The 25,831-nt window shown below is 47.9% G+C and overlaps 1 protein-coding gene across 5 annotated transcripts in view; it reads left to right on the top strand.

The window, feature by feature from the left end:
* The window catches only part of IGSF3 (immunoglobulin superfamily member 3), a 94,641-nt gene that overhangs the window by 8,839 nt on the left and 59,971 nt on the right, over nt 1-25,831 (top strand). For 2 of the 5 annotated variants that reach the window (XM_051780260.1, XM_051780255.1), the window contains exons 1-2: nt 4,233-5,349; nt 18,969-19,346. In XM_051780260.1, the coding sequence (XP_051636220.1) occupies nt 5,118-5,349; nt 18,969-19,346 (610 nt within the window). In that variant the 5' untranslated portion in view covers nt 4,233-5,117. Of the gene's footprint in view, nt 1-4,231; nt 5,423-18,968; nt 19,347-25,831 lie in introns of those variants that run through there. The other 3 variants (XM_051780258.1, XM_051780259.1, XM_051780257.1) reach the window with 2 other exon arrangements.

Here is a 25,831-nt window from a genome sequence, read left to right as displayed (position 1 = left end):
ATTTTTTTTACTTCGAACTCTACCGTGTTCTTACCCTCACAAGCTCTCTCGCTTATCCTGCATGAATGGGACCAGGCTCTCCTTGCCACCTCGTGGGGCACGGCCCACGTGAGTGTAATTTGGAGCTGCTGTGATTCATTCCAGCCCTCAGTGTTACAGCAGCACAGTTAATCTATGGGTCACTGGCATGTAAGGAGCTGTTACGTCTAATCAGTCCCATGCCATGAGCTAGTTGGCAGTTAAATCTAATCTAGAGTGTGTAGCTGCCAAATGCTTGGAGTCACCAAGCACTTAGTCCTTTGTGCTGTAAATAAGGCTGACTTGAACAGGATCAGCTTCAGGTGCTTGTGAGTAGGGATCAGAGTTCGGCCTCAGATACCTGTACTGCACAGGGGCAGAGGTTGTCTGGAGTCTGAAGGGCTACAGAAAGGGTGTACCTCATCTTCTAGCTCCTCATCTTCATAAGTAGATACCAAAACACCTTCTTCTCATTTCACATCGCTTTTACTCCCACCTCCTTCCCTTTGCCTGGATGTGAGGAGAGGTGTGTTTGGAGGTGATCTCTCAGGTACTGCTGTCGTCATTAGAGCGTAGAGGGACCCTGTCTTGATTCTTGCATGTGTTTAAAAGTCCTGCCTGAGATGCCTGGTTTTTATTTTTCCTTTCCTAGTTTCTACTGCCCTTACGCCTCATCCACTCCTCTTGAATTTTCCAGTTGTGCCTGCAGGATCCCATTTACCTTTTCAATGGAATAATTTTTCAAAATTAAAGGGTGAATGCTCCCAGTTGCTATGCACATGGGGGTGCCCTAGGTTTGCTTTAGCTTGGGTGCTCTCAGGGAGCTTGGCAGGAGACCTTCACTGCCTCATGACCACCAAATGAAGGAAGGACAGCACTTCCTGCAGTGGTTATTTGGATTTGTTCCTGGCCCTGGTGCTTGGGCTGATTTGATTTTTTTTTTCTTTTTTTTATTTGATTTTTTTTTTTTCAGCCTTTGCAGGGCAGCAAATATGTGATGGGAAGGAGATTTGTTTCCTTCTGGCACAGGGAGGAGAGCTGTCTGAGGCTGCCCTGAGCTGTGTGGGGTGGTGTAGGGCAGGCAAGAGGCTGAGCTTGGAGAGGTTTGTTACCTCTTCTTGGAAGCATGCCCATGTTAAGCTTGTACCACCCTTCTTCTGGCTCTCCATTGGATCACAAAGCTGTGTCTGTCCCCCTGGGGTTTTTTTGGCTGGCTTGTTTTGAGGGAGAATGTAGGAATGGGAGGGGAGAGTGTGAGGAAAGATTTGCTGTGTGTCAGATGCCTAATAGCTGCTCCAGCAGATCCAGTGGGATACCTTACTAAAAGCATCCTGATGATCTCAGTGTAATGGTCTTGAGCCTTGGAAGCCCGCTTGCTAGGAAGGGGAGCCCAGGGCTTTGTGCTGGGCTCCTGGAGGAGGAGGACTGGGTTCCTGGCAGGGGACGGGTCAGGCAGCAGGAGCTACCTCAGATTCAGTTATGTTGGAAAAGACCTCTGAGATCATTGAGTCCAACTTTGACCGAACACCGCCTTGCCAACGAGACTGTGGCACTCAGTGCCACTTCCACTGGCACTTGAATGCCTTCAGGGGCGGTGACTCCACCACCTCCCTGGGCAGCCCATTCCAATGTTTAATCACCCTGTTTAGGGTGCCAGCAGGTACCCATCCCTGTGTGAGGAGAAGCTGGAGGGCAGCCATACACGGGGCTTTGGCATGGCAGAGGAATGACTTTGGAGGCTTGGCCGAGCACCAACTACTGCTGTTACCTCAGAGATGTAGATTACCAGCGAATGCAGTTTGTCTGCATGCCAGCTGAGTCCCTGAAGAGATGTAATCTGAGGAAAGGGTAATTCTCCTTATAGAGGAACGTGGGTGTTGGTCAAAGAGGGAGCATGGCCAGCAGCTTGGCTCCTGGCAGCACATGTGGGAGGGAGAGGTGCTGGGGGGTGTGGCTCCCACCCTGGCTGCAGGAGCAGTATCTGGCTCTGCTGCTCTCCTTCTAACCACTGCAGTTCATGAGGTGCCAATATGTAGCCTCCTCTTCTGGCACAGGTGGAGGCCTAGAAAAGAGGTTGGACCATTTCTTACCTGCAAAAATGATGGAAGGGTCAGGTGAGAAGGGAGGGTTCATCAGTCCTGGAAGATACCACTGGAGCCATGAAGACCCCTGAGATAGGTGGGGGTGGTGGGAGACAGCAAGAATTCAGTTTTCCAGTGGATGGACAGATGTAAAAGAAATGCATGTACATGATCCTAAAAGTGCTGCAGTAGAGATTCTTCGTAGTTACTGGGGTGATCAGCATCGTTTTCCAAATCATCCTCCGTATGTGGATGCGAATCTTGAGTGTGGGTAGGGTGAAGTGAGGCTTCTGGGGAAGTATGCTAGCGGGAGGCCAAAAATAAATTATCAAAAGAAAGAATTGAGAAATTAACAAAGCTAAACGGATGTGTGCAGCTCTAAGAAAAGGGTGTCATATTTGAAAGCATATTTTTGAAAATCCATTTGCTTAGTCATCTTACTGATAAGTTAGCTATTTTTGCCTTCTTTGCTCTGATGACACTTCGCTGTCTATATAATGGGTTTAGCATCTGCATTCTTTCCTAGTGTACAGGGAAAATATATCTGCTAATTTTGAGTTGGCTTTGTAGAATTGCTTTACCTCTTGGCTGTGAAATAAGTAAGATACTGCTCTTAAAACTATTTTAAAGGAGAATAGCTGGAATTATTTCCCTTCTAAACCATCTTTTTAACCCATCTCACATGTCTGCAATCAAATTTGAATAGAGAATATATTTGCCGTTTCAAGTGTAATAAGGACTGTGCCCTCAACTCCCCCAGACATAAAAGTCGTGATGTTTGGGTTCAGCACAGTAATCTTCTGGGGAATGAATGCAAGATCAAGGGCATTTGCAGCTTTTTATTTCTTTGTGTTTGCAGGGACTGTGGCATTGCTAGCAGGTTGCTCACAAATGGTGTCTTAGATTACCTCTCTTGCAGGCAGCAAGATTTGCATCTTACCATTCCTATTTGATCTGCAGTGGTGATGAGAGCTGTATACTTGAATTCAGATTTTCTGAGTAGCAGTCTGCAGTCATTAGGGCAGCACTTAGACCCCAGAGGCTTTTTCCATGTTTTCATCCTGTTGCAGTAACTGTCTCTTGTTATCTTGTTCCTGAATATTTTCTCTGGTAAGAGGAGACTGTTTGTTGCAGCTGTTAAACCTCAAATGTCTTGAATCTCCCTTAGGGAAGAAAGGGAAGAGTTCCTGAGGTTTCTGCGTAAGTAGACTGTGGAAACACCTACATGTCTTTCCCAAGTATACAGCCAGGAGGGATTATTGGTGCTGTCCTAGTCAGCTGATGGATTCTGGGTGGTTCAGCTTGTGATTCCTCCCTTTTGCTGGCTTGCTGTGTTGAAGGGGTTTAGTAAGGAAACTGGGTCTTTTTGTTTGGGTTTTTTTTTTGGCACGCAGTGGTACTGGATGGCTCTGGTTGTTTCTGTCAGAACAGCGTAGCTAGGAGGTGTCAGAGGAAATTATGGATGTTTGTTTGGTTTCCTGGCTGGATATACCATGGGGGTTTTAGAGAAATGTGCATTGAATAAACATTGGGTGAATCTCCTAGGACTAGCACCGCCTGGGAGCGGGTGTTGGGAGCTGTGCTTATCTTCATGGCAGGATTTAAAAAAAAAGATTGTATGAGAAGAGTTTTGTGCCCTGTGTTTGGTTCCCATCGGTTCAGTGATTTGTAATGTTCCTCCGTCTGTTCCCTTTAGAGCCAGCTGGCCAACCTTAGGAGAGGATTATCTGAGTAAAATTCTCCAAAGCTTATACTGCTGTCAGAATTCCTTCTTTCACCCTCTTCCACAGTGCCAGAGGCCAGGCTGGGCCCAGATGTGATCCATTGCCATGCTTAATGTGTTGGGGTCAACCCCCGGGCTCTCCAGAGCCCCTTGGGAGATGGGTTGTGCCCCATTCATGCCGCTTCACTGGGTGGCAGTGGGTGAGAGGGCCCAGCTCTGGCAGAGCCAGCGAGGACAGAGCCTGCCAGAAAGGGAGGGAGCTCTGTCCCAGGCGGTGACAACTTGGCGCCTTACCTGGGGTGACCTGGCCTGAGATGGGAATCTGGGACAGTGTGTGCCATGGTCCCCTCACCCCTGCTGCCCCCGGGGGTCATCCTCCCTCCTCGTGGCAGACCCAAGGGATGCTGTGGTTGCAGGAGCAAGTGCCAGGTTCCCCAAGGACTGGCTGTGTGGGCATGGGGGCACCTCCTCAGCCAGGGACAGACATGGCTTGGGCATGGGGGATGGCTTTTGTGTGCTGTGGGGCATTGCCCGGGAGCAGCCAAGTGCCTGTGGTGCCTATGCCTTGCCTTATGAGCTTTAATTCTGCCTCCCTGTCAGGAGGTGGCATTTCACAGCTGCTGCAGGCAGGTGCTCACAGAGCTGTGCTCGTGGGTGCTTAGAAACAACCGGTGTCAACCCTCACCACTTGCAGCCCACTGCAGTGAGCTGAGGAGGGGGAAAGGCCTCAGCAGCTCCTTTGGACGTGGTGTTCCAGCTTCCTGGTCCTGCATCCCTCTCCCTCCCTTCTCTCTGTCTTTGTGCTGGTCTCCTCCAGCTCTGTCAGTCCCCGACAGATCTGGAGCGTGTGTGGCATTTTGGTGTGGCTGCTGTATCTGTTAAGCTTGGATCAGTCGGTCGCTGTTAAGGCTTATAATCAGTGTAAAAATCTCTGGGGTGCAGCTATTTACAGAAAAAAGAAAAAAACACACCACCCTTCCAGACTTGCATCAAACAAGAGTTTTATTCTCATTAATTGAATTCCTCTAGAGTCTGATAACTTGGGCATGTTGGAATCAGATAAATAAAACCCTCCCTCCCTGGTAACTATGTAAGCCTTTCCTTAACTCCCTGATCAGAGGGGGCTAGGCTCTGCTAAGTAAGTAGCTGAAGATGAAAACTTCTGTATACATCTGCTCATCAGGGAGTGTAGGCAGGAGGATGCTCAGTGTGGTGTATCAGCAGAGGAAGGATTTACCTCATCCCCACCTCTCCTTTTCTCAGCTGAGGAGGAAAGATTTTTTGTTTAGTGACAAATGCTGTTTAGTCACCCTCAGACACATAGTCTTGTCTACAAACTGAGGCTCTGCTTTCTTCCAGACCTTCAGATAAACTCACAGACCTACAAAGAGGCACGTCTGCTCTTGCTGAAGTCAGGGTGTATCACCTCTGGAGCATCTCTTGGGCTGTGCTACCCCATCCCATCACATGGATGCCGAGATGTGCTGCTCTGGGAGGCAGGAGAGCGCTTGGACTTGTGCCCGAGGTGTGGTGTTGCTGAGCTGCTTCTGTAATCCTGAAAAACTCCAACTTGCAGCTTTTTCCAGACTCCAAACATCAAGTGAGACTTGTAGTCGTGTCCCTTTCTCCATCACATCTCTTGTGTGTAGCTCTTGTCTCGGTGCGGAAGACTGGGGCCCCTTTTGTTCAGCAGATGCTCTGGGTTAGTCCAGGGTCATTCCTCCCTGTGCCTAGATGTGTCATCCTATAACAAGGAACCTGGCTTGCCAGCCAGGCTTTTGTGTGTCTTGGTTTTCAGCCAGCACCACTCTTCCCCTTCAGGATCTTTCTGCTTTCCTCCTCCCCTGGTGCGACCTTTCTTGTGCACCCTGGACTTGGATTTTACCCCGCCCCTGTTCTTTTGTGGCATTTCTGCCCCATAGCTGTTCACACCACTGACGCAGTGGCATCTGCCCCCACCCCTGGGGCACTTCTTACGCCCTCTCTCCCATCTCCTGGCTCCACCATCTGCTGCTTCTGCTCCTGCTGTCCTGCAGTGGCATGGAGCCAGCATGAGTCCTCTGACGATGCTGACCTCCCTGTCTCAGACAGAGTGCGGCTCCTTCCCTCTGCCTTGTCCCTCATAAACACTATAACTTCTCCTGCTTTAATGAATACTTCCCCCCAAGCCTGGGTAGCCCCTTGTCCACCTTCGAGTTTGCTCCTCAAACCATAGCAACTTTACAAAGAGAACTGGCATACAAATTAAGGGCCTGCCTTTACCAGTGTGTTTGCTCAGTCCGGCTCCTTTCTCCATGCTTTTTACAAAGGTAGAATTTCTAACCTTTTTGCTTGTCTTAAGGGTCCCAGGTCATTTCCCCTTGTCTCTGTCATTTGTTTTGCTGCTCATATCCTCTCTCCCTCAATGCAAAGCTGCTTTATCCCCTCCTCCTCAGCAGCTGCTCTGTCCTCCACAAGCCCCATGGGATTCTCTGTCTGGAGCTTTTGCCTCCCAGCTCTCTGCCAATTTAGTCTGTCTCTGTGATTTACTTTGCAAGGGTGTTCTTAATAGCCCCCACTGCTCTACATCTCAGTCGTGATCCAGCATTACCTTCCTTGACTTGGCAATTGCCCACGTGATAACCAGTTTTGGTCTCTTTCTGGAATGATTTCCTCCAAGTTGTGTTGTCTTTGCCACCTTCTGCCTCTGTGACAGAGGTTTTCATATGTTTTTCATGAGTATACCCTGCCCAGCTTCAGGGTTTGGGGTTTTTGAGGCTATAAGGGGCCTATTCTGTGATGTTCTCCACCTCTTCCTACAGTCCCTCCCTCTTGGTAATTTTATCCACTCATAAAAGTTGGACTGGCCTCTCTCTGCTGATACTACAAGGTGGTATTTCTGTTCAAATCAAAATCTTAACCTCTGTCTCTGGTGCTTACCTATATGCATGTGCATGCCCCTGTGTCTTTCTGCTTAAGAAGTGTAAGCTGCAGCATTTCCTATCCATCTCTGCCTCTGAAATTCATTCAGGTTTTTTTGTTGTCTGCCGTTTCCCCTGAACTCTCAAATTAGTTCCTCCTCCTCTGCTGTGCCAAATGCAATATGCTTGTCTTCCCTTTTAAAGCCCTTCTTACCCTTGTTCTACCTTGTCTTTTTTAATGCTTCTTCCCTCTGTGTGGTTTTTGATTCCCAGCCTCTGCCTCTCCTTGTGTTTCCTCAGGCTGGGTTCTCAGAGGAAGACGACTTATCTGATGGTGCTGCCTCTGCTGCCTTTTTCTGGATAACCTGGAAGCCCTTTGGCCAATTTTAGTCAAATTTGACAGGCGTAGAGAGCTTGAAAATAAACGAGTTCCTGCAAGTCTTGTGAACAATAAGTAGCTGAGTCAGGGGGTCAGCAGGGGACTGAGGGGGACCCTTTTCTTCAAGGGCTTTAGCAGTGCCTCCAAATGACTGTGCCAGCTGTAGGAGAAGCTCCAGCTGAAGCTTGCAGTCAAATCATTAGTCTCGGAGACAGCCTCCCTCCTGAAGGCGTAGGAAGCCAGGCTTCATTAAGTCTCCTGCTCTTATGGTTGTTTGCTAAAAGTGGTGGCTTGGAGCCCTTTTATTTTTCCTCTGTGATTGGGAGTAACCTGCAGCACTGCTTCACCTGCTGCCTTGCCACAAGGCTTGTTAGAGACCTGCCATCAGGGTCTCCCAGCAGAGAGAGACCTTGGCACTTCCTCACAAGCTGCCTTGCTCTCACCTCTTCCCTGGCCTCTCCTGACCCATTTTTTGCCTGTCTGAAGGTGCCGTTTCATGGTACAGCTGAGCTAGTGAAATATTCCAGCTGCTAATGAAAAGGGTTGTTTACCCCCATCTCCCAAAGGGAAAAAAAAGTATTCCTGCTGTCTTAGTGAAAACAAATAACTCTTTCCTTGGGTCATTCTTTTTTCAGCTCGTATGGGGGTCAGGCATGGGGAGGGGAGTGGGTGTGTTGCTAGCAATAAAATGAGTGGGAAAGCAAGACAGCTTTTTTTCCCAAGGCAGCTGGTTCCTAGATTAGCTTAACTGCACTGTGAAACCACATTTTTAAACGGAATCTCCTGGGACTGAGGGTGTTTTTGCCACTGTTTTCTCTGTAGGGGATCTGGCACAGTGAGGCTGCTCTGAGTAGGTGTTTTGTGGCGAGCTAAATAACTCATGGCCTATAGCAGCAGTGAATGCAGTCCTGTTGGAGTGACCTTTACAGGAGGGTTGGGATTGGGAGGGACCTCTGGAGGCCATCTGGTCCAAGTGCCCTGCTCAAGAAGGACTACCTAGAGCAGGTTGCTCAGGATCATGTACAGATGGCTTTTGAATACCTCCAGGGATGGAGATTCCACAACTTCTTTGGGGAACCCTCACAACTGTGCAGTTGTTTTTTGTTTGTTCTCCTGTGCTTTTCAGCTGGTCAGTTCCTCCTGGTGCATGGACTTGTTCCTCCTCAGGGAGGAGAATCACATCTGATTGTCCTTCTTATTCATTGGTAGTATTATTGTGTTATGAATGTGCTTAGATTGTACCTTTCTCCCATCCAGACTGGAAGCAACAGTAACATAAATGCCTCTGCATCCTTTTTCTTTTTTTTTTTCTTTCCTTTTCCAAATACTAGAAAGCACCTGTCCTCCCATTTGAAATGAGAGCCTTGGTAATTTGGTGACAACTGCTGGTAGTCTCTGTAGCATGTCAAACTAATAAATTACAGTGTAAGGAGACGAGGAGTTCTAACATCTTAATTAGTAGTAAGAGGCAGCTGAAGAATCTTCCTGGATCTGTGTCTGTCTTTCAGGGGATGCTGTCTGACTGAATCACAAAGGTTTTGAGAAGCAGTGTGTTACTGCTGCTTAGTGAGCAGGGAAGAAAACAGGAAAAATTTGTGGGAAGGAAATGGAAACTGTCTGCTGTTGTATGGCTGTGCTTCATGTTCTCGTGATCCTCTGTGGTGGAGTGGGAAAATTATTTTGGAGAAATGCATGCTTTTAGCCAGTATGCTTGACCTTGGGGATAAGTCAATTTGCTGTTTACCTGAAAGCTCTTTCTGCTGAAGAAGAAGTAAGTACAAGATGGCAGCTTTGCCTTGCAAATTGAATGTTCTCTCATGCTAATGGCCATGGCTGAGGGGCGAAAATGTTTCTTCAGCAAACCAGAAGGAAGCGTGAGAGATTGCTCTTGGCTGCATTCGTTTCTGGATATTACACTTCATAACTTCTTGCACTGCCATTCCTACAGAACTGTGTGCTCCAAAGGAGGACAGGAGCAAGTGCAGACCCATCCCTAAAGACAGAGCTGGAGTGCTGGAGGAATGCTGAGCTTTGGGAGGCGGGGGGGTGGGTTGGGATGTGCAGCAGGGCTGTTTGTCATCAGCTCTTCCAACCTGTCAATATTTAATAGATCATTGTTAAGTTTCTCTCTGTAGAAGGCAATCGATTTGGGGTTAAGCAATTAATAAATGGCTGCCTGTGGCTGCTGATTTGGAGGTTGAAAAGGAGATGCTCTGGCCCTGCCCAGAAGAACAAGTATGCAAGTAAAGGTCTGAGAGACAGTAAGGGTACTGAACTCCTAAATGTCATCCATACCAAAGTAAGGCAAAATCTTTGGAGTCACTCAGAGCAAGGGAGTGGGATGGAAGCCAAATTAAGCATCTTCTGGGAGTATGGAAAATGGGCCAAAACACTGGAGGCAGTTTCACTTTGGAGATGGAGGAAGGTACTTGTGTATCTGCCCTTCCTCCCTCTGTTTCAAATGATGAGAGCAAGAAGCTTTGTTTTTCTTTAGGAAAAATAAATTTGAGAGAAGGAACCAGGCTCTCCATGGATCAGAAGTAGATCTCTTCATGAGAGAGAGGGAATTCCTTTAATGAGAGGCTGGGTAGTAAATGCTGTTTCCTTTTGGCAAGGATAATGTGAAGGTGAGATTTATGACTCTGCACTCTTTTCTCCTGGGAGAGTATTTTAAGCATCTGGGATGTTATGAGCTGAATTACAGCAATAATAGGGACATTCTGTTGTTTAATATTGGGAGGGATTGCAGAGCATGCAGGAAAACGAAAAAAGAAGTGACATTAAAACGTTATTGACTGTGAAACAAAATGAAGTTTCTTATTGTCCGAGAGTGAGTGATCGCACAGGGAATAATGTTTGACAGTTCTTAGAGTGACCCTGGATGTTGAACATGTAGGACTTGAAGACTAAAGAAGGATAATAAAAAGAAATACAGGGGCTGCAGGGCATAATGAACTATGTCAGAAATTTCCTGCCTAGCTTTGTTGCTCGAACAATTCCATTTCACCTCTTTCTCTTGATAGGCTGGGAACACGTACCAGCTAAAAGTTCAGCCCTCTGAAATGTGTGTTGATGCTCCATAGCTTTGGTACTAGCATGGCAATGCTGAATCTTTCAGAGATCTGGGAGCAGTGTTAGGGCCACCAAGGTAAATGGTGCGTCCTTACACGTGTTGTAAGAGCTAAAAGAACAGAAGAAAAAAAACCCACATGTAGGAATCTTAGGAGACTTCACTTTTTGTGCAGGTCTACACTAAATCTTACAGTGAGTACTGTGGTTACAGCTTCAAAGCTCAGGCTCGGGAGGCAGTAATGAAACCATCACTGCTTTTCATTGGAAAATATAAAAGTAGGCATTGCCTTGGGCATTCCAGCAGACCACTGTAAATGCTGCTGTGTATTGTAACGCTTAACCAGACCTGGAACCAGCTGTAGTGATATAAGTCACTGGGGCATGTATTCAGTGGGCTGTAAGCAAGAATAAACTCCTGAGGATAAGACACGAGGAGCAGTGCAAGTTAGAAGTACTGCGTGGGCAATCCAACACTTCCTGCCTGCATATTCCCAATATAAGTATAATCTGCCAGGGAGCTTCTGCTTGTGTATTTTTCCCATAATGATCAGGGTAGCGGTGGTATAATATGCGAAGAACATGCTGATCTGAGTTGGAAAAGGGCTGCAAAACTTCTGTTCTGACCTTGGGGGAAGAGAAATAGTTGATTAAATAGGTTCATGGGATGGGCTCTACTTTAAGTACAGAAAAGAGCCTTGTAGTGGTACTGGAGCTCTCTGCCCTTGTATGAGGTTAGTCAAAAACTGGTCTTGTCTTTGGTGAATACAAGAATTGCAGATTATTAGGGACTTTTTTTTTGTTTCCTCTCAGGATCTTTGCAGGAAAACAGTAAAACTAATAAACAGTGAGTGTGTTGCACAAAGATATTTGAACCTCCAACAATCATTTCCCATTATGGATCTGAACCAGCAGGGCAGCCAGCTCAGTCTCTCTCTTATACATCAGCATGTGTTGTTATTCGCCTTCTCCGTCGCGTACACCTTGTTCCACCAGCTGCTTCAAAGTCCATGTGAAGTAAGAAGGGTGAGCACCATGAGCTCCAGAGCTTGAGGACCTGTGTGCCCAGCCATCCTCCTTCCTTTTGTTAATACAAAATTAGAGGGTATTGCTCTTTTTTCTGACCACAGGAGTGGCTGGCTGGCTTCTGGAGGCTTAGCTCTGTGACTTTTCAAAGTAAAACTGTACTAGATTAAAGAGTAGTTTCAGACTTCAGTGCAGCAAAGTAACTTTAAATCTACTTTCTGATGGGATGATGGAGAAGGATAGAACTGTGAGAGCAGGGAGATCTCGTGTAGTGCATCCCCTGGGGCAGGTTCTGCCTTTGTTGTCCTTGAAAAAAGTAAATGTCTATCAGAGGAAGCTGTAGTGTGAGAGACCTCAATCTCACAAAGCAGTCTTTCTGGTGCCTCACTTTCCTTGCTCCTGGGAATTTGAACATGTAGCTAGCTCCCATGACCAACCTGAATCTTGTCTTCTCAGTGTCCAGTGTAGGTAATGAATTATTCCTTCATCCTTTCAGCATTTTTAGAAGTTTAAAGGTTGTAGTAATACAGATGATCTGTGTGACTCAAGAATGTGCCGTTCTAAGGTGGTGTTAAAACTAGCATATTTTAACATGCCTAATTGTAGACACAGAGAAGGAGCAGTTAGGGGAATGTGACATCCATATAGTATGTGCTTTGCTTAAAAAAGTGGGGGAAAAAATCACAAGGGTAGATCACATTTCACACTGTAGAATACCAGTGCCACACTGGGGAAAGTAAGGAAGTCTTCTGTCAATAAAAGGACCAGATCTGAGAAGAACCAAAAGATATAAAATGGCTCTGATCTTGGCGAAGGGGTTGGATGTCTGACTGGATGCATAATTATAGCAGGGGTACAAGACCTCTTTTACAGTCAGAACTTGGGAAGCTCGGCAGAGACCACAACAATCTGTGGTGATTAAAAGAAATGTCACCTCTTTCACATTTATTGAAAACATTTTTCTTAAAAGGCAGTAAACATCTGCTGCAGAAGCGAGCTGCTGTGAGACAGAGCAGCGAGCAGAGGTGAGTGAAAGCGGTTGTGTTGGAAGAACAAAGAGCTTCATTGGCGGCTCCTGTCTCGTTTGCCCATGCTTTGATATTTCCCCACTGATTGTGGTATTTCCATACCAATTATTGTATAAATTGACCCTGGCCGACCTCTCCACTTAGCCACCCTTAGTTGGCTTAGCAGTGGGAGGAATTAGAATGAGGAGTGAATTGCTTTTAGAGTTGGTTCAGGAAGGATGGTCCATGTGCTGGGAGTGGTGGGATGGTGGCAGGAGTGGAGGAGGATAGGGGATCAGGCACCCTTGGCTGCATGATTTAAACATCAAAGCAAAAGGGTGGAGGATGGGGACAGAGTTGTTCTGCAGGTGGCTCCAGCCAGGCTTTCAGTACACTGAACTCAACTGACATGACAAAAAAATATACCAAGCAAAATACTAGATTTTCCCAGAATGAGGCTTTACAGAAATAGGGGGAGGGCTCCCACATGTTTTCTTCTGATAGCATTGTTTTTTTCCATCTGGCAGCAGGTTGCAGTGTACAGAGATTGTCCCTGCTGTGACTCATTTATGCAAAAATTAAGCTCGAACCTAATTTTTATTTGTGCACCTTAACAGGAGACTTCACAGAATAGCAGGTGTGTGTTGCTAGAAGATTGTCTCTGTTCTGGTGTTGCCTGTTGGGACAGAGTCTGCCTCAGAGATTATATTGGTCTTCAACCCATGAAAAAAAGGTGATGGCTGCTGGGGGGAAATGTTCTCAGTGGCTGGACAATTGTGAGCTCGGAAGAGCCTTCTTGAAACGAGTTAGTGTTTTGTGGGTATCAGCCCCACTGTGAAGTCCAGAGAAAAAGCCGGGACTAAGTAATGGGATCAGGGACTAAGTATAATGGGATGGCTTTGGCAAGAGCCAGCTGCATCCTCTCTGGGTGACAAAGGAGAGAAGAAGGGTGGTCCCCTGGGAGACCTCGTGTGTGAGGGAGACTGAAAAATTAATCTGAATTAAGATGGAATATGAACTTGGAGCGCGTTAATTATCCCCGAGCGATTCACTGGAAGCGAAGGCCTGCGCAGGGCTGGATGCTCCTGTTTTGGGGTGGGGAGTGGAAGCACTGAGGAGGAGCGAGTCGAGGGGAGACCTGCGTGGTGGGCTGGGGGTAACCGAGTGTGCCCCGTCCCTTTGTGAGGGCAGCCAGCACAGGGGCTGCTGCAACTCGGAGGCAGGAGGGCAGCGGTTGCCGCAGCCCGTGGTGCGCTTGGCCGTGGCACCTGCTCTGGGGCTCTGCGTGCCCAGAGCATCTCTCAAGCTCAAGGAGATAAGACTGCTCTTTAGCACTTGAGTCTGAGTTGTCTTCATTACTGGGGGACTTTCTGCCAGGTCCTGTGGTCTGCTGCAGATGCTGATTTGTCGTAGCCAAACAGGATTTTTGCACGCTCCCCTTCCTTTCCCTGCGTACGGGCACAAGCTCCCGCGTCAGGGCTCAGAGGGTGTGGAGGGAGCCAGTTCAGTTGGCCGTGCTCAGAGCAGAGATAGCCAGGCTTCTAGAGGAAAAGCTGGAATGGTGCCATTTTTTAGCTTCTGTTGTAGTACAGCCAGTGCAGTCTGCAGACCAGATGTGACCCATGTGGTTGAAGAGCATAGCCTGTGATGGCATGGGTTGTGAAGGGCAGCTGTGCCAGTTCAGACTAAGTCCTCCACCTAGCTCAGTATCACACCTCAAAAAGCTGTAGGCAGGCAGCTGTGCAACTCTGGCTTGTTTTGGAAGCCTCACAAACCCAGTGTGACTTAACTATTTAGTAGCCCTCTTTCAAGTATTTTTCTCACCCATATTTCAACCCGTGTCAGCTTTCCACATCCACGGCATCCTTTGGCAAGGACGTCCACAGATATGCTATGTGCAGCTGCAAGAGCTGCCACACTTGTTTATAAAGCTGGATCTGACTGGTTTCTATTGATGCCCTTGATTTTTAAACTAGAAGAGATGGTAAATGGTTGATTTTTTGACCATCCTTTCCATGGAATACGTATTTGTGTAAACCTTTACCAGATCCCCTTCAAGTCACCTTGTTTTCCAGGCTCCATTATTTCTCACATAGAAGCCATTCCCTGGTGTTTGTCAGCATTGTTGCTCTTCTCTTGACACATTCTCGGAAGCACCTGTGAATGGAACAAACAATATTGACAACAAAACCCAGATGTGTGCTGTGTATTTGCGCGGGGGAAAGGGATCTCTTTGGAAATGTCTTCTGTCTAATAACTGTGTTCAAAGGCACAAATTAATTTTTAAAGGAAATTTAGGATTAGTATTGTCAGTTGTTGACAAATACTGCTTTAGAGCTTCTAAGTGAAGGAAAACTGCTGTTGAACTGCAGGGGTAGAAACACCCCTTCAAGCTACGCAATCCATTTGTTGTTCAGCGCTGTCAACCCTACACTTATGGAAGATATGGAAAAATATAAAGATTTTTTTAGTTACTCCTAGTGATTAGACCCAGGATAATACTCCTAAGAGCTCAAGTTTTCCCTTTAGATTAAATGACTAGTGGCAATAATTATTGATATGTAAGATACTTTGATGCAACTACTGTAGTGCCTTTGGATGTGGTGAAGACATAACCTACACTGTTCTGAGATGGGGAAACTGTTTGCACAAGAGGTTCCTCATAATCCTGTCATGAGTTTTTATTTATTCTTTTGATGTGTTGATGCTGTGGCAGAGTTTCTGTGTGCTCAGCCATCCTTTCTTTCATTACACTTATCTTGCAATAAACCTTGAATCAATGTTCTCAGGTACAATTTCACACGCTTCTTCTTCTGAAAGGGACCTGAAAGTCCACCTCCTTCCCAAAGGGTAAATGTTTGGCACTTTCTGAAATGTGGCTTCTTCAAACTGCTTCAAATCAGGCACCTGAAATGACCAATTGTATGTGGAAAACCTGAGCTCTGCATATGGAAAGGTCAGATCTCACCATAGTTATCTGAGGTTGCTGTGAGGGTACAGATTTTGCAGAGACACTGTGTGCTCAGAAGCTGAGCTGCAGCACTCCTGGGTGAGATGCCTGACTGGCAGGGATGCCTGATGCTTCTTTCTTGCCCAGAGGTTGAATGGAGAGGCATTCGAGTCCTGGCTGTGATATGACAAGGGAGACTCGAGTGACTGTGTGACTATAACGTTGCATTTCTCCCTTGCCTTTCCCCTGCTTTTCAGAGTTGCTTCCCGTGACATTTGCTGGGGCCCTGGAGCCTACTGGGCGGGTTGGCACAGGGGAGGTGCAGGGACCAAGCATCTGCAGCCTCCTGGGTCCTGTACTGTCTCTTGTTTCCTGACCTTGAGTCTAATCACCCACCTCTTGCCTCTGCTGCCTCCTCTTATCCCCCATGCACCTCCTGACTCCAGACGGGGCTTGGGAGATGGGTAAACCAGCGGAAGTGTTAAGAGCTGCCTGACTGTTGTTTGGCTTACTCTTAGCTCAAAAGGCTGGCAACAATAGCCCTCATCTGTAGGGGATAAGGATCAGGGAACACTTCCTCCTTATCTCATGAGATTTACTGTCTTTTGGAAAAAAACAGGCGCACAAATCTATAATTTCTTATTAATTTTAAAGTAGTGCTTGGCTCGCTACCTCCTCCATATCAGCCCTTGCGCTGTCAGTAAATCATGTTGGATTTGCAATTAAAAGCCAGCTGTGCCAGCATGGTACCAGCCAAATGCCACCATAACTGCCTCCTGGGTGTCCTAGGGAAGGTGTGGAGTGCACAGCTCCTCCTCCAGTGAGCTCTTCTCTCGCTTCAACAGGGAAAGATAAGAGTTTAAAATGGGTTCTCAGGCACATTATTTTTTGTTAACCAGAATGCTTGCTTGCTAAGAAATGCAGTTCTTCTCTGTATTACAGTGTGTTCATGGATATAGCAATTCCCAGGGCTTGAAAAATGCCAAACATCATAGAGAAGGCAACTGTTTGAGGAGAAAACTTGTAGTGCTGGATGTCTGCCTCAGGCTGATTGGTTTTGTCTTTCCCTTTCTTGATTAAAATAGTTTGTTGGAGAAGTATCTTTGCCTCTGCGCTGTGGAGTTCTTTTAAGTGTTGAAAAGCATTTGTGCCCAGCTCTGTTGGAGCAGGAGTTTGCAGCCAGGCACAGGGAGCAGAACTGTGGATGTGCTGCTCCTTGCCTCTCTGGAGATCCAGCCTGTTCCTCCAACTGCTCAGCCTTTGCATCTGTCTCACTTCTGGGACAGCAACTTGCTGCAAGTTGTAACAAAACTCTGGCCGTTTTGTCTTCTACCCGCACTGGAGCTAGGCAGGAGTTTTTCCTGTGCTGTGTTCTTCTGTCCCCTCAGCTGCCTGGGTTCCTGGAGCCAGAGTGGGAACAAAGGAACTCTTTGGCTCTTAAGTCTCTCACTTTTGGTTGGATTAGGAAGGTGCAGCAAGAGGGAATAGGAGAGGAGGAATGTCTCTTCTAAACCTGGAGGAGGACTCCAGGTTTTAGGGTTAACAGTCAAGGTCCCAGAAACCACTGGCAAGGGAAGAAAGGAAGCACATGTTAGTGCTGGCCATGGGAGTGGTGGGATTTGACATCTACCAACAGGTTGCCTCCATCAGGGCACAGAGGTCTGTGCTGTGGGTCTCCGAGGTTGTGATATTGCCAATGAGCTCTGGAAGTGCCAGTCTGATAAAATGATGTTTTTCAACTGGATAGCTGGAAAACTCCTCAAAGAATTCCCATTGAAAAAATCCAGCGCTGTATTAAAAGATTGCACAACAAGGTCATGCACTTAGCTGGCAAATACTTGGATGAGTGTCATGTGTGCAACTTTTAATTCCTACCGCTGCATGTTAGATTTGTGGTGCAGTTTTTATTGTGTCGTTGCATGTGGGGCTATCTGCATGCTGTAGCAAGGCTACATGTGAATACAAAAATTGGATTATGAGCTGTCTTTAAGTGTGTAATAAAGATCTTACCCTTCCTGCTGCTTTAAAAACAGTTTACTTCAAAGGCTGCAGTATTTGCTTTGTCCTTTGGCCTTTATGGAGTGAGAGAAGAGGCTGTCTGCACCTTAGATGTGTTAGTTGTCTCTGGTGGTATCTTTCCTCAGGATGAAGGCATTGGTACAGCAAACAGTGGGGGAGTGTTTGCCTCTGTTGTTCCTCTCCCTGTTTGTTTCAAACGTGCTAGCTTTCCCTGGTCCTCCCTTTAAATCATATTATTTCATAAAGAGTAAAAAGAAACATAATTTGGAGCAGCAGCAAGCTGAGCCCAAGTTAATAGTTTGAATTGCACTCCATCTGTTCAGCTGCATGCCCTGATGGATGTGCTGAACCCATTTTTCACAATTTGTTTTAAGCTGCTAAGAACCATCTCTCCTGGCTCCAGTCCAGACTGGCTGTGGAGGAAAACTTCATATCTGGACATCCCTGTCCAGAGGGTGGGATTGAATCAATAATCCCCAGATACAAGGCTGCCTCTTCACCTGCAAGATGCCAGTTTTTGAAAGGTTAAACTCTTCTCTGTGCTTGAACATTGTTGTTGAAAATTGGACGGGGGGGGGGGGAACCCCCCAATATACACACAGAGAGGATGAAATTTGCAAACGTGATTATGCAGGACCTGCTTTAAATCGGCTTATTGCTGTTTTATGATGGCAAGCAAGCAGTCACAGAAGCCAGGATGATTGGCCTTGCCATGTGTGCATGCTGCTGGTAACTCAATAACCGATGAACACCCACCGTGGTCTCCAGACCTCGAGCCTTTGATGTAGCAACAAACAAGATAGATTGCTGTAATTTATCCGGCCCCTGGAGGGCTGTGCTGGTAATGTGCCATGAGCCCAGGGGCCAGCCATCCATAATCTGTGTAAAAATACAGTGGATGGCAGTCACCGTGCCGCGGGGTTGTCTTTGTTTGGTGCTGCACACGTCGGTGTGTGTACAACGCACTGCGCCGGGTCTCGGCTTCAGCAGCCAGGGGCGGTAAAGCCTGAGTGGAACAGCGCCCACTCCCTCCATTTACTTCAATTGGTTTTGTTGTGTACTAAATACACACCTTTCAAATGGACTCGGAAAGGCAGTGCTGGAGACCTGGTATTTTTCTCTGTGTGCCTTTACAAGCGTAGCAGAGACTGGAGAAGGTGTGCTGGGTCTGCGGGGAAAAGAATGAGATTTTGTACCAGCCAAAGCCTCTGGCAGGTTTGCTGATGGAGGGCAGGTGCTCGGGGCATTGCAGTTGGGTGGCCCAGGCGCCGAAGGAGAGGGAGTGTGGCCTCCTGGCTTGCAGATGGACCTCTCTGCTGGTAGAAGGTAATCCTGGTTGGGCTGTGCCAGGAGATGAGGGAGTCACTCCTGAACAGAGTAGCCCCAAGCAGCAGCTCCGTGGCCCCCCTTAACACCTCCTCATGCCCCCTGGCAGCAACGTGAGCCTGGAATCACAGTGTACTTGAGTTAAAAAGTAAAAGCAGTCCTGAAAACAAAGACCTGTCACCTCAAGCTTCTGGTTTGTTACTGCACAGTGCAGTGCACTTTCATGTGTGGATTCTTAATGCTACCCAACAAAGGGTTTATGTTACCTCAACACTGCTGCTTTCATGGGGCATTTTAAAAAACACTCCTCTTGAGTCAGCAAGAAAGCTGGGGGTGCTGTGCCTGAGCCTGACGTGCCAGCTGTGAATGGGGTGTGAGGGCTTGCCGTGGAAGGGGTAGGATGGGTATATCCGGGTGAGGTGCAGGGATTGCTTGTCGGGAAGTAACGCTGGGCTCCTCTCCTCCCACAGGCATGGCACTGGCCCAGCGGCAAGTGACGGTGCAGGAGGGACCCCTGTACCGCACGGAGGGGTCCCACGTCACGCTGTGGTGCAAGGTGAGCGGCTACCAGGGCCCGGCGGAGCAGAACTTCCAGTGGTCCATCTACCTGCCCTCGGCCCCCGAGCGGGAGGTGCAGATCGTCAGCACCGTCGACCCCTCGTTCCCCTACGCCATCTACACCCAGCGCGTGCGCGGCCGCGGGATCTACGTGGAGCGGGTGCAGGGGGACGCCGTCCTGCTGCACATCACGGAGCTGCAGGACCGCGACGCCGGCGAGTACGAGTGCCACACGCCCAACACCGACGAGAGGTACTTCGGGAGCTACAGCGCCAAGATGAACCTCGTGGGTAAGCTGTCTGGGGCAACGGGGTGTCTCCCAGCTGGAGCGCGGCACAAACCATTGGACCCCCCATGTGCAATGGGAGTCTGCATGGCTGTCGGGGGGAAAAAACTGTGGAGGAGAATAGGAGCAGAGAGCAGGTGGCACAGTGTATGAATTGCAGGGATCATGGTATAGAGATGCAGGACATACCGAGCTTTCTCTGGTAGTAAGACCCTTACAAAAATGAGACACCAGGCAGCATAGCCGGGCAGAGGGACGTTTGAAGCCATGGCTGAAAGAAAGGCGGATGTGAAACTGGTTTACGCAGAGGAAGAGGAGTAGGGAGTCTGCATCAAATGGCACAAGCCACAGAGGAGAGAGCTGTGTGTGCTAAAGGTGGTGAAGTAGCGGAGCGGGGAAGAGAGGAGCAATAAGGAGTGGCACGTAAAGGGAACAGGAGAGATGGTCATCTTCAGGGTCTTAACAGAGGGCAGTGCTGAATGCAGCCTGAAACCAGCACACTGATCAGATTGAGCTATTCGTAGATGACTGTGGGGAAGCTGGTTTGGTGGTTGGGTTGGTTTTTTTTTTTGGTCTGTGTTAGAAAAATCAAAAAGAGGTTCTTTAAAATCTGGAGTAATTCCACAGCACCTCTGACTAGCTGATTTGACCTTTCCAAGCTTCAGCTTTGCTTTTCATACCTCACAACAGGGTTGTATTTTGAAGCGTCTAACTCGGCTAACAGCAGTCAAATAGCTTCTGTCAAACTCTTTGGCTGAAGGACCCCTAAAAGCTCCTTTGCAGCAGAGACACCCCTCTAGCAATTTTAAGCCCACAGACAGCAAGAAGGCTTACTTTTCTTGGGGGAGAGATGTCTGTGAGCCTGCAGCTTGGAAACCACTTGGAAGTTACCCAGCCGTGCAAGCCGGTGAGGGCGTTGCCGGCTCAGGCATTGTTGACACAGGGAACCCAGTGTGAAAGGAGCCAAGGTGTGATTTAAATCACAGTAGCTCCCTTCTGGGTTGTGCTTTCTGCTTCCAGCTTGTGTGGCCTTGGCTTCTGCTCTTCAAAAGAGCAGCCACTCTCCCGGGTGAAGTCCCACAGTATGGGTGCAGGTGCTTATTTAGCTGCCTGCTTTCCCACCTGATGTCCATGAGCAGCACGGAAGTAGATGCCTAAATACTCTTCTATTCTTTTGTAGTTCCATGGTTTGCTTCAGGTGTCCAGATTTGCAGTTCCCACTTCAGTTTAAACAAGACTGAGTCAGCACTGCTGCTGTAAGGTCACCTTGAGGGAGTGAAGCCCATTGAAACCAACACCCGCTGAAAAAAAGCGCCCGCGGGCAGGGTGAGGTTGTGGCAGTCAAAGTTGGATTCTGGGTTGCTCTGCCAGGGAGCTGTTTTCCCTGTGGAAACCTGTGAGCTGGGTCCTTACAGGAGAGGCACTGGATCAAGTGAGAGTACCTCTGTTAGCCATGGAGTGGGGTCAAGTTCTTCAGGAGGGGGATGCAGGCAAGCATATCCCATGGCTGGACAGTGGGGAGCTCCTCCACTGCTCTCCTGGGGTTTGGGATGCCAGGACGCTCCTGGTTGTAACCACAGCTCAGCAGCTGCTTTGGTGACCAGCCAAGGCTAGACTGGTTTGCTTTTGCTCTGACCTGCCCTTGCCACAGGTACATGACTTGTAAGATTTGGGACTCTGTAGACACCTATGAGTAATGCTTTGAGGACATTGGCTTTGGAGCTTACATGTGTCAGAGATACTCAAGAAAATGAATCTAAAGTAACTTTTAGTGGATTAGTTAAATCACATTATGCCCCTTCATGGATGCTTGCGCTCAGGATTTTGGGCCCTAATTTGGTTTGACTTAATTCATTTCTGAAAATTCACTTGAGAGATGACTTAGGGTCACTTGGCTTTTGAATGTGTGCATCTGTGTAAGGTGTTTTCTGTGGTTTAGACAAACTCTGACAGAAACTGAATTTTCCAGAGTGCTTCCTGTAGACAACAGGCCCTTACAAAGAGCCTTCCCTCTGGCTCCCACTCTTGTGAACCAGTGCTGACTTCAGCCCTGTTGGACCCTGTGAAGTCCTGCCAGGGAAACGGGCTTCTCTGTGCAGGGCAGGACAGAGCACGTGTCCTTTCTTTTTTCCTGCTCTTTTAGCTCTCAGCTGCAGGTCCTGGATTTTCAAGTTGGCTTTGTTCCTCCAGACAATGTGTGCAAGAAAAGGTACACAAGAGCTAAATGAGAATTATTGTTCTCATTTTCTCAGAACCAGAACCAAACTTCTTTTTTTCTTTCATCCAGTTATGAATTTTTAATTGACTCATTAGATTGAGTGGCTCCTTTTTGGCAGCGGCGAAGCCTGAAGGGAGGCAGGTTTGTTAGCATCTCTGTTCTCTCCATTTATGTGTGAAATGGATGGGTTTGAAGCAGTGTTGATATTAGACTTGCTGCTCTGGCACCTTGGACCTGTTGTGTCCTGTGGTTTGAGTAGAGAGGTGAAGGAATGTTCCTCCCCTTTTCCACCTGTGTGACACAGCCCTGTGGTGGGGGAGCTGGATGGGACACTGGTGCAGCAGCACGTGGGGCTACTGTCTCTGCACTGGGACATCTCCACTCGCAGCAGAGCAGCTGGGATGTGTCTCTGCTCCTGCCATCGTGAGCATTACTGACAGCCATGTATCCAGAGCTCTGCAGCTGCTAAAAAATAATCTTGTCAGCTTCAGCAGTGTGCCAGGTGGGCTTGAAAGTACACTTCTGTCCACCTCATGGTTGGTTCTCCCTCTCTCATTTTTGGTGTTTCCACTCAAGATTCCTTTTCCTTTGTTGGGATCTTGGCCAGGATCTAATACTGCTTTGGGGACCTGATGGCCTGGAGTAAGAAGTACTCCCCAGGCACTCTGTGGGCCTCTTATCTGAATTTAGGCATGCAGCACAAGTGCTAATCTCACTGAAGCTAGGAAATGAGGCCAGTCATGTGGTTCAAGGGCCTTCTGCCATGCAAACATGTGTATCAAGGCTTAATCTTTTTCACCAGTCTCCGATTTCCTTTCCTTGCTTCAAAAACAAGCCCTTCTGTATCTTGCTGCTCCTTTTCTAATCACCACCTGAGCTGTGTCATTGGGAAGATGATGTACCTGTGCTGTGAGGTGTGTTAGGAGGAAGAGTTTAGGACATGTCAGTCTGAATTTTAGGTGCTGAGAGAGGTGGCAAAAAAAAAAAAGGGGGCTGCTGCTCTACAAGATGTGGTGGAACCACGGCCTTGTGATTGATTTATGAGAAAGGATTAGCCCATGTGCGAGGTCTGCAACTTTGTGTGCCCTCAGAGTTCAGTTCCTTGAGGCTGATGCAAAATTGTTGAGGCTAGTTCATGCTCTTTTACTCAGGGTGGGGGGAAAAGATTTTGGAAGATCTAACAAGTGGCCTCCCACTCATTTAGCACCAGACTCATTGCCTAAGACAGATGTTCAGGCAATATCTGCCATCAGAGGACAGAGACAAATCTGGAGAGCAATTCACGTTTGTTTAAATTAAGTGCATCCTTCTCCATGTTGACTAAAGGGAGAGCCTAGATGTTAGACTCATGCTAGGCAGTAGTGGCTGAAGACTTGGCTACTTTTAGAAACTTCCCCAATGAGTCTTCTGAGCAACTGATGGGAATTTTGGGTTTGTGGTTGAATTGGGAAGGCACTTGAGCGTACTGAAGAGGGGAGTTACAAAACTTATATTTGATTGATTGAATAGGGGACCTGGGGACCATACACACCTGACTGGAAATTGTACTGGGACCCTGGCCTGCTTGTTGCAGGCTGTGAGAAGTCTGTGGGCTGTTTATTCACTTTTGGAAGAAGTTAAGGACAGCAGAGGATTTGCAGGTGAAGGGAAGCAGCATCCTAGAAACACAGCGTGACCGCTGACAGGACAACAGTATTTTCCAGAAGAGGAGTTTTCTTGTGCAGTTATTTAGGTGGTGAAGCTGCAGGGATGGCTGTGCAAACTAAAATAAATGCTGGTTTGTGCTTCTCACATTGATGGGTAAACTTGTGTTTTGCTATAGGGTAGAAATGAGCACGTGGCAGTTCCTTCAGTGTGCGTGAGTCACTGCAGATTTGTACTCCACTGTGTCTGTGCAATGAGTTGTTTGTGTGCCTGTACCCTTACTTAGATAACAGCAAAGGGGCCCAGGTCTAACCTCTTCAGAAGCTTCAGACTTTTATCTCTGTGTTTTTTCATCTGTGCTCCCAAAAACGTTGAGCTCTTTTTCAGAGTAAGTGATTTGAGGGAAGAAATCAAGCTTTGAGGTTTTTCTTAAACAGGCAGTGATGGAGCGGGAGGAAAGGTTTCAAAGCACTTGAGGGGCTGGCAGCCCTTTTACTCTTTATTTTGGGGGAAGCAGCTGTACAGCATCAAACCCAAACAAGATAAAGCAAAAAAAATGAAAGGGGTTTGGATGGGAGGAGAGACCACGGTACCACAGACTGGGAAGAAGCCATTTCACTGCAGACTTGAAAAACAAGGAGCACTCAGACACAGCTGCCTCTGCAGTGGGCAGGAGTGCCTGCAGGGATGGTCACCAGCATCTCCTTCCTGCCAGGCTTAGGTGAAAGTGAGGCAGAGAGGCTTTGTGCTAGCTAGGTGCTATTCAGGGGTTCCCTTGTCTGCCCTCTCAGCCTGGCCACAGTTCTGCTCTCTGCTACTTCACTCTGGTCTCACCCTGCCTGGGTAGGCTGGTGCCTTCACCTCTACCCTGTCCCCCTGGTACTGCAAGGCTGTGATGGCTCCCAGGGGCTGGATGTGGGGGTTTTTTTGGCTGGCAGCCCCACTGTAGTGGAGTTTCAGTGTCATGCCAGGCTTAGGAGTGGTGGTGGGCAAGGGCATTGATGGGATGAAGAGCCAGCTGCCTCTTTGCCTGAGGTCATGCTGGCTGTGGCTCTGCTTGGTGGGGTCTTGTCTCCTGATGCTGAGCTGCCTAAGTTGCTTGTAGCTCTCTGCTCACCAATAATCAGTCTTCTTGAAGGGGTCGTCCTCTGTGCTCTTCAGCTGTGGCATGTAACTATGTGGCCTTTGGCTGGGACAGGGAGGATGTCTGTAGGGTGTGTATAAGAGGCTTTGGTGGCACAGGAGCTGCAAGAAGGATTTGTGCTGTCCAGATGCTGAGCACTGGAAGGAAAGGAGCTGCATGTGTCTCAGACAAGCACTCAAGAAAAGAAAGCAAGTCTTTCGTTGAACTCCCCACCAAAAGCCCCTGGAATCTCTCTGCTGAGAGATAAAGAGCATGTAGGAGGCAAAAAAAAACCCCCGGACTTCTGTTAGTCCATACCAGCTGCTGCAGTATGTCGCCAGCAGCTCCCCCTCTTCTTTGTCAAGTGCTGCCATACGTGATCTGTCTGTGCACAGAGCAGAGGGAGAATGTCACGGCACAGTTTTGCCAGGTTTGGGAGAGCACAGTCTGCTCCTGGGAACCTGGGGGGACTCAGGGTGAGAGCAGTCACTTCTCATCATGTGGACCTCGTGGCTTCTGGTTTATTCCAGCTGTCAACTGGGCTGAAGGTGGGTTTGCTTGAGGGAGGTGTCGAAGAGAGAGATGGCAGCCTCACAGACAAGCATCTACCAGTTTTGATAGAAGTCTTTGGGGGCTCTTCTTTCTGTGCTGCCTTTTTGTTTTTCTTCCTCTTCACCTGAGAGACAGCGAAAAAAGTGTTTGTCACTGTAGTTGAGTGAGCAGCTTGTGTCCTGGGGAGACTGGGCTTTTTGAAGATGAGGAACAACAGGCAAAAATCGAAACAAGCAGTTCAGCCTGTCCTGAAAGATTGCACAGGCTTCATCTCTGGAGGGTTTCAAGACCTGACAGGATCAAACTCTGAGCAGCCTTATAGCTGACCCTGCTTGACCCCGTAGTTGCACTACAGACCTCCAAGGTCCCTTCCACGCCAAATTGTCCCATGATCCTGTGATGAGCTGCTTGGCTGTGATGCAGTAGGAACCACTCTTAGGCAGCAGTTTGGAGGGAGGGTGCTAAAGAATGGAGTTTGGAGGGTCAGTGCTAAATAATGGCATAACATTGGTGATCTCAACCTGGTGAGAACAGCAAGGACCTATTGTACATCCCCAAATGCTTTTTTTCTGGCGTAGTTTCTGTATTTCGTATTGTTCTTATTTCTTCAGTGGGGTCGCAGGAGTTTGTCTCTATTGCTCTGCTCTGGTGTACGAAGGTAGAACTTGGGAATCCTAAGCACAGATGTCCTAATCTCTGAGGCCATCTCAGCGGCTTGGCTACCTCTGTGAGGCTTGTGTGTGCCTTATCTGGCCAAGCCCTCTGAGTTAACCACAGTGAGCTGTAGGATTGGTGTTGTGCTTTGTGAGTTACATTCATCTTTGCCTGTTTGGGCTTTGCTTGTTGCAGTAATTAGCTCCCCAGAGGAGTAAAATGTCCTTCACTTTCAAATTACCCTTTAGCTGACATTAAAAAGAGGTTTAAAAAAAAAAAAATCAAATGCCTTCTTATA

Source organism: Manacus candei, unplaced genomic scaffold (assembly GCF_025592945.1).
Source record: "Manacus candei isolate 608988 ecotype Guabito, Panama unplaced genomic scaffold, ASM2559294v1 h1tg000014l, whole genome shotgun sequence".
NCBI lineage: Eukaryota > Metazoa > Chordata > Aves > Passeriformes > Pipridae > Manacus > Manacus candei.
The sequence above is the reverse complement of the archived record's forward strand: the minus strand, read 5'-3'. Positions and strand labels throughout refer to the sequence as shown.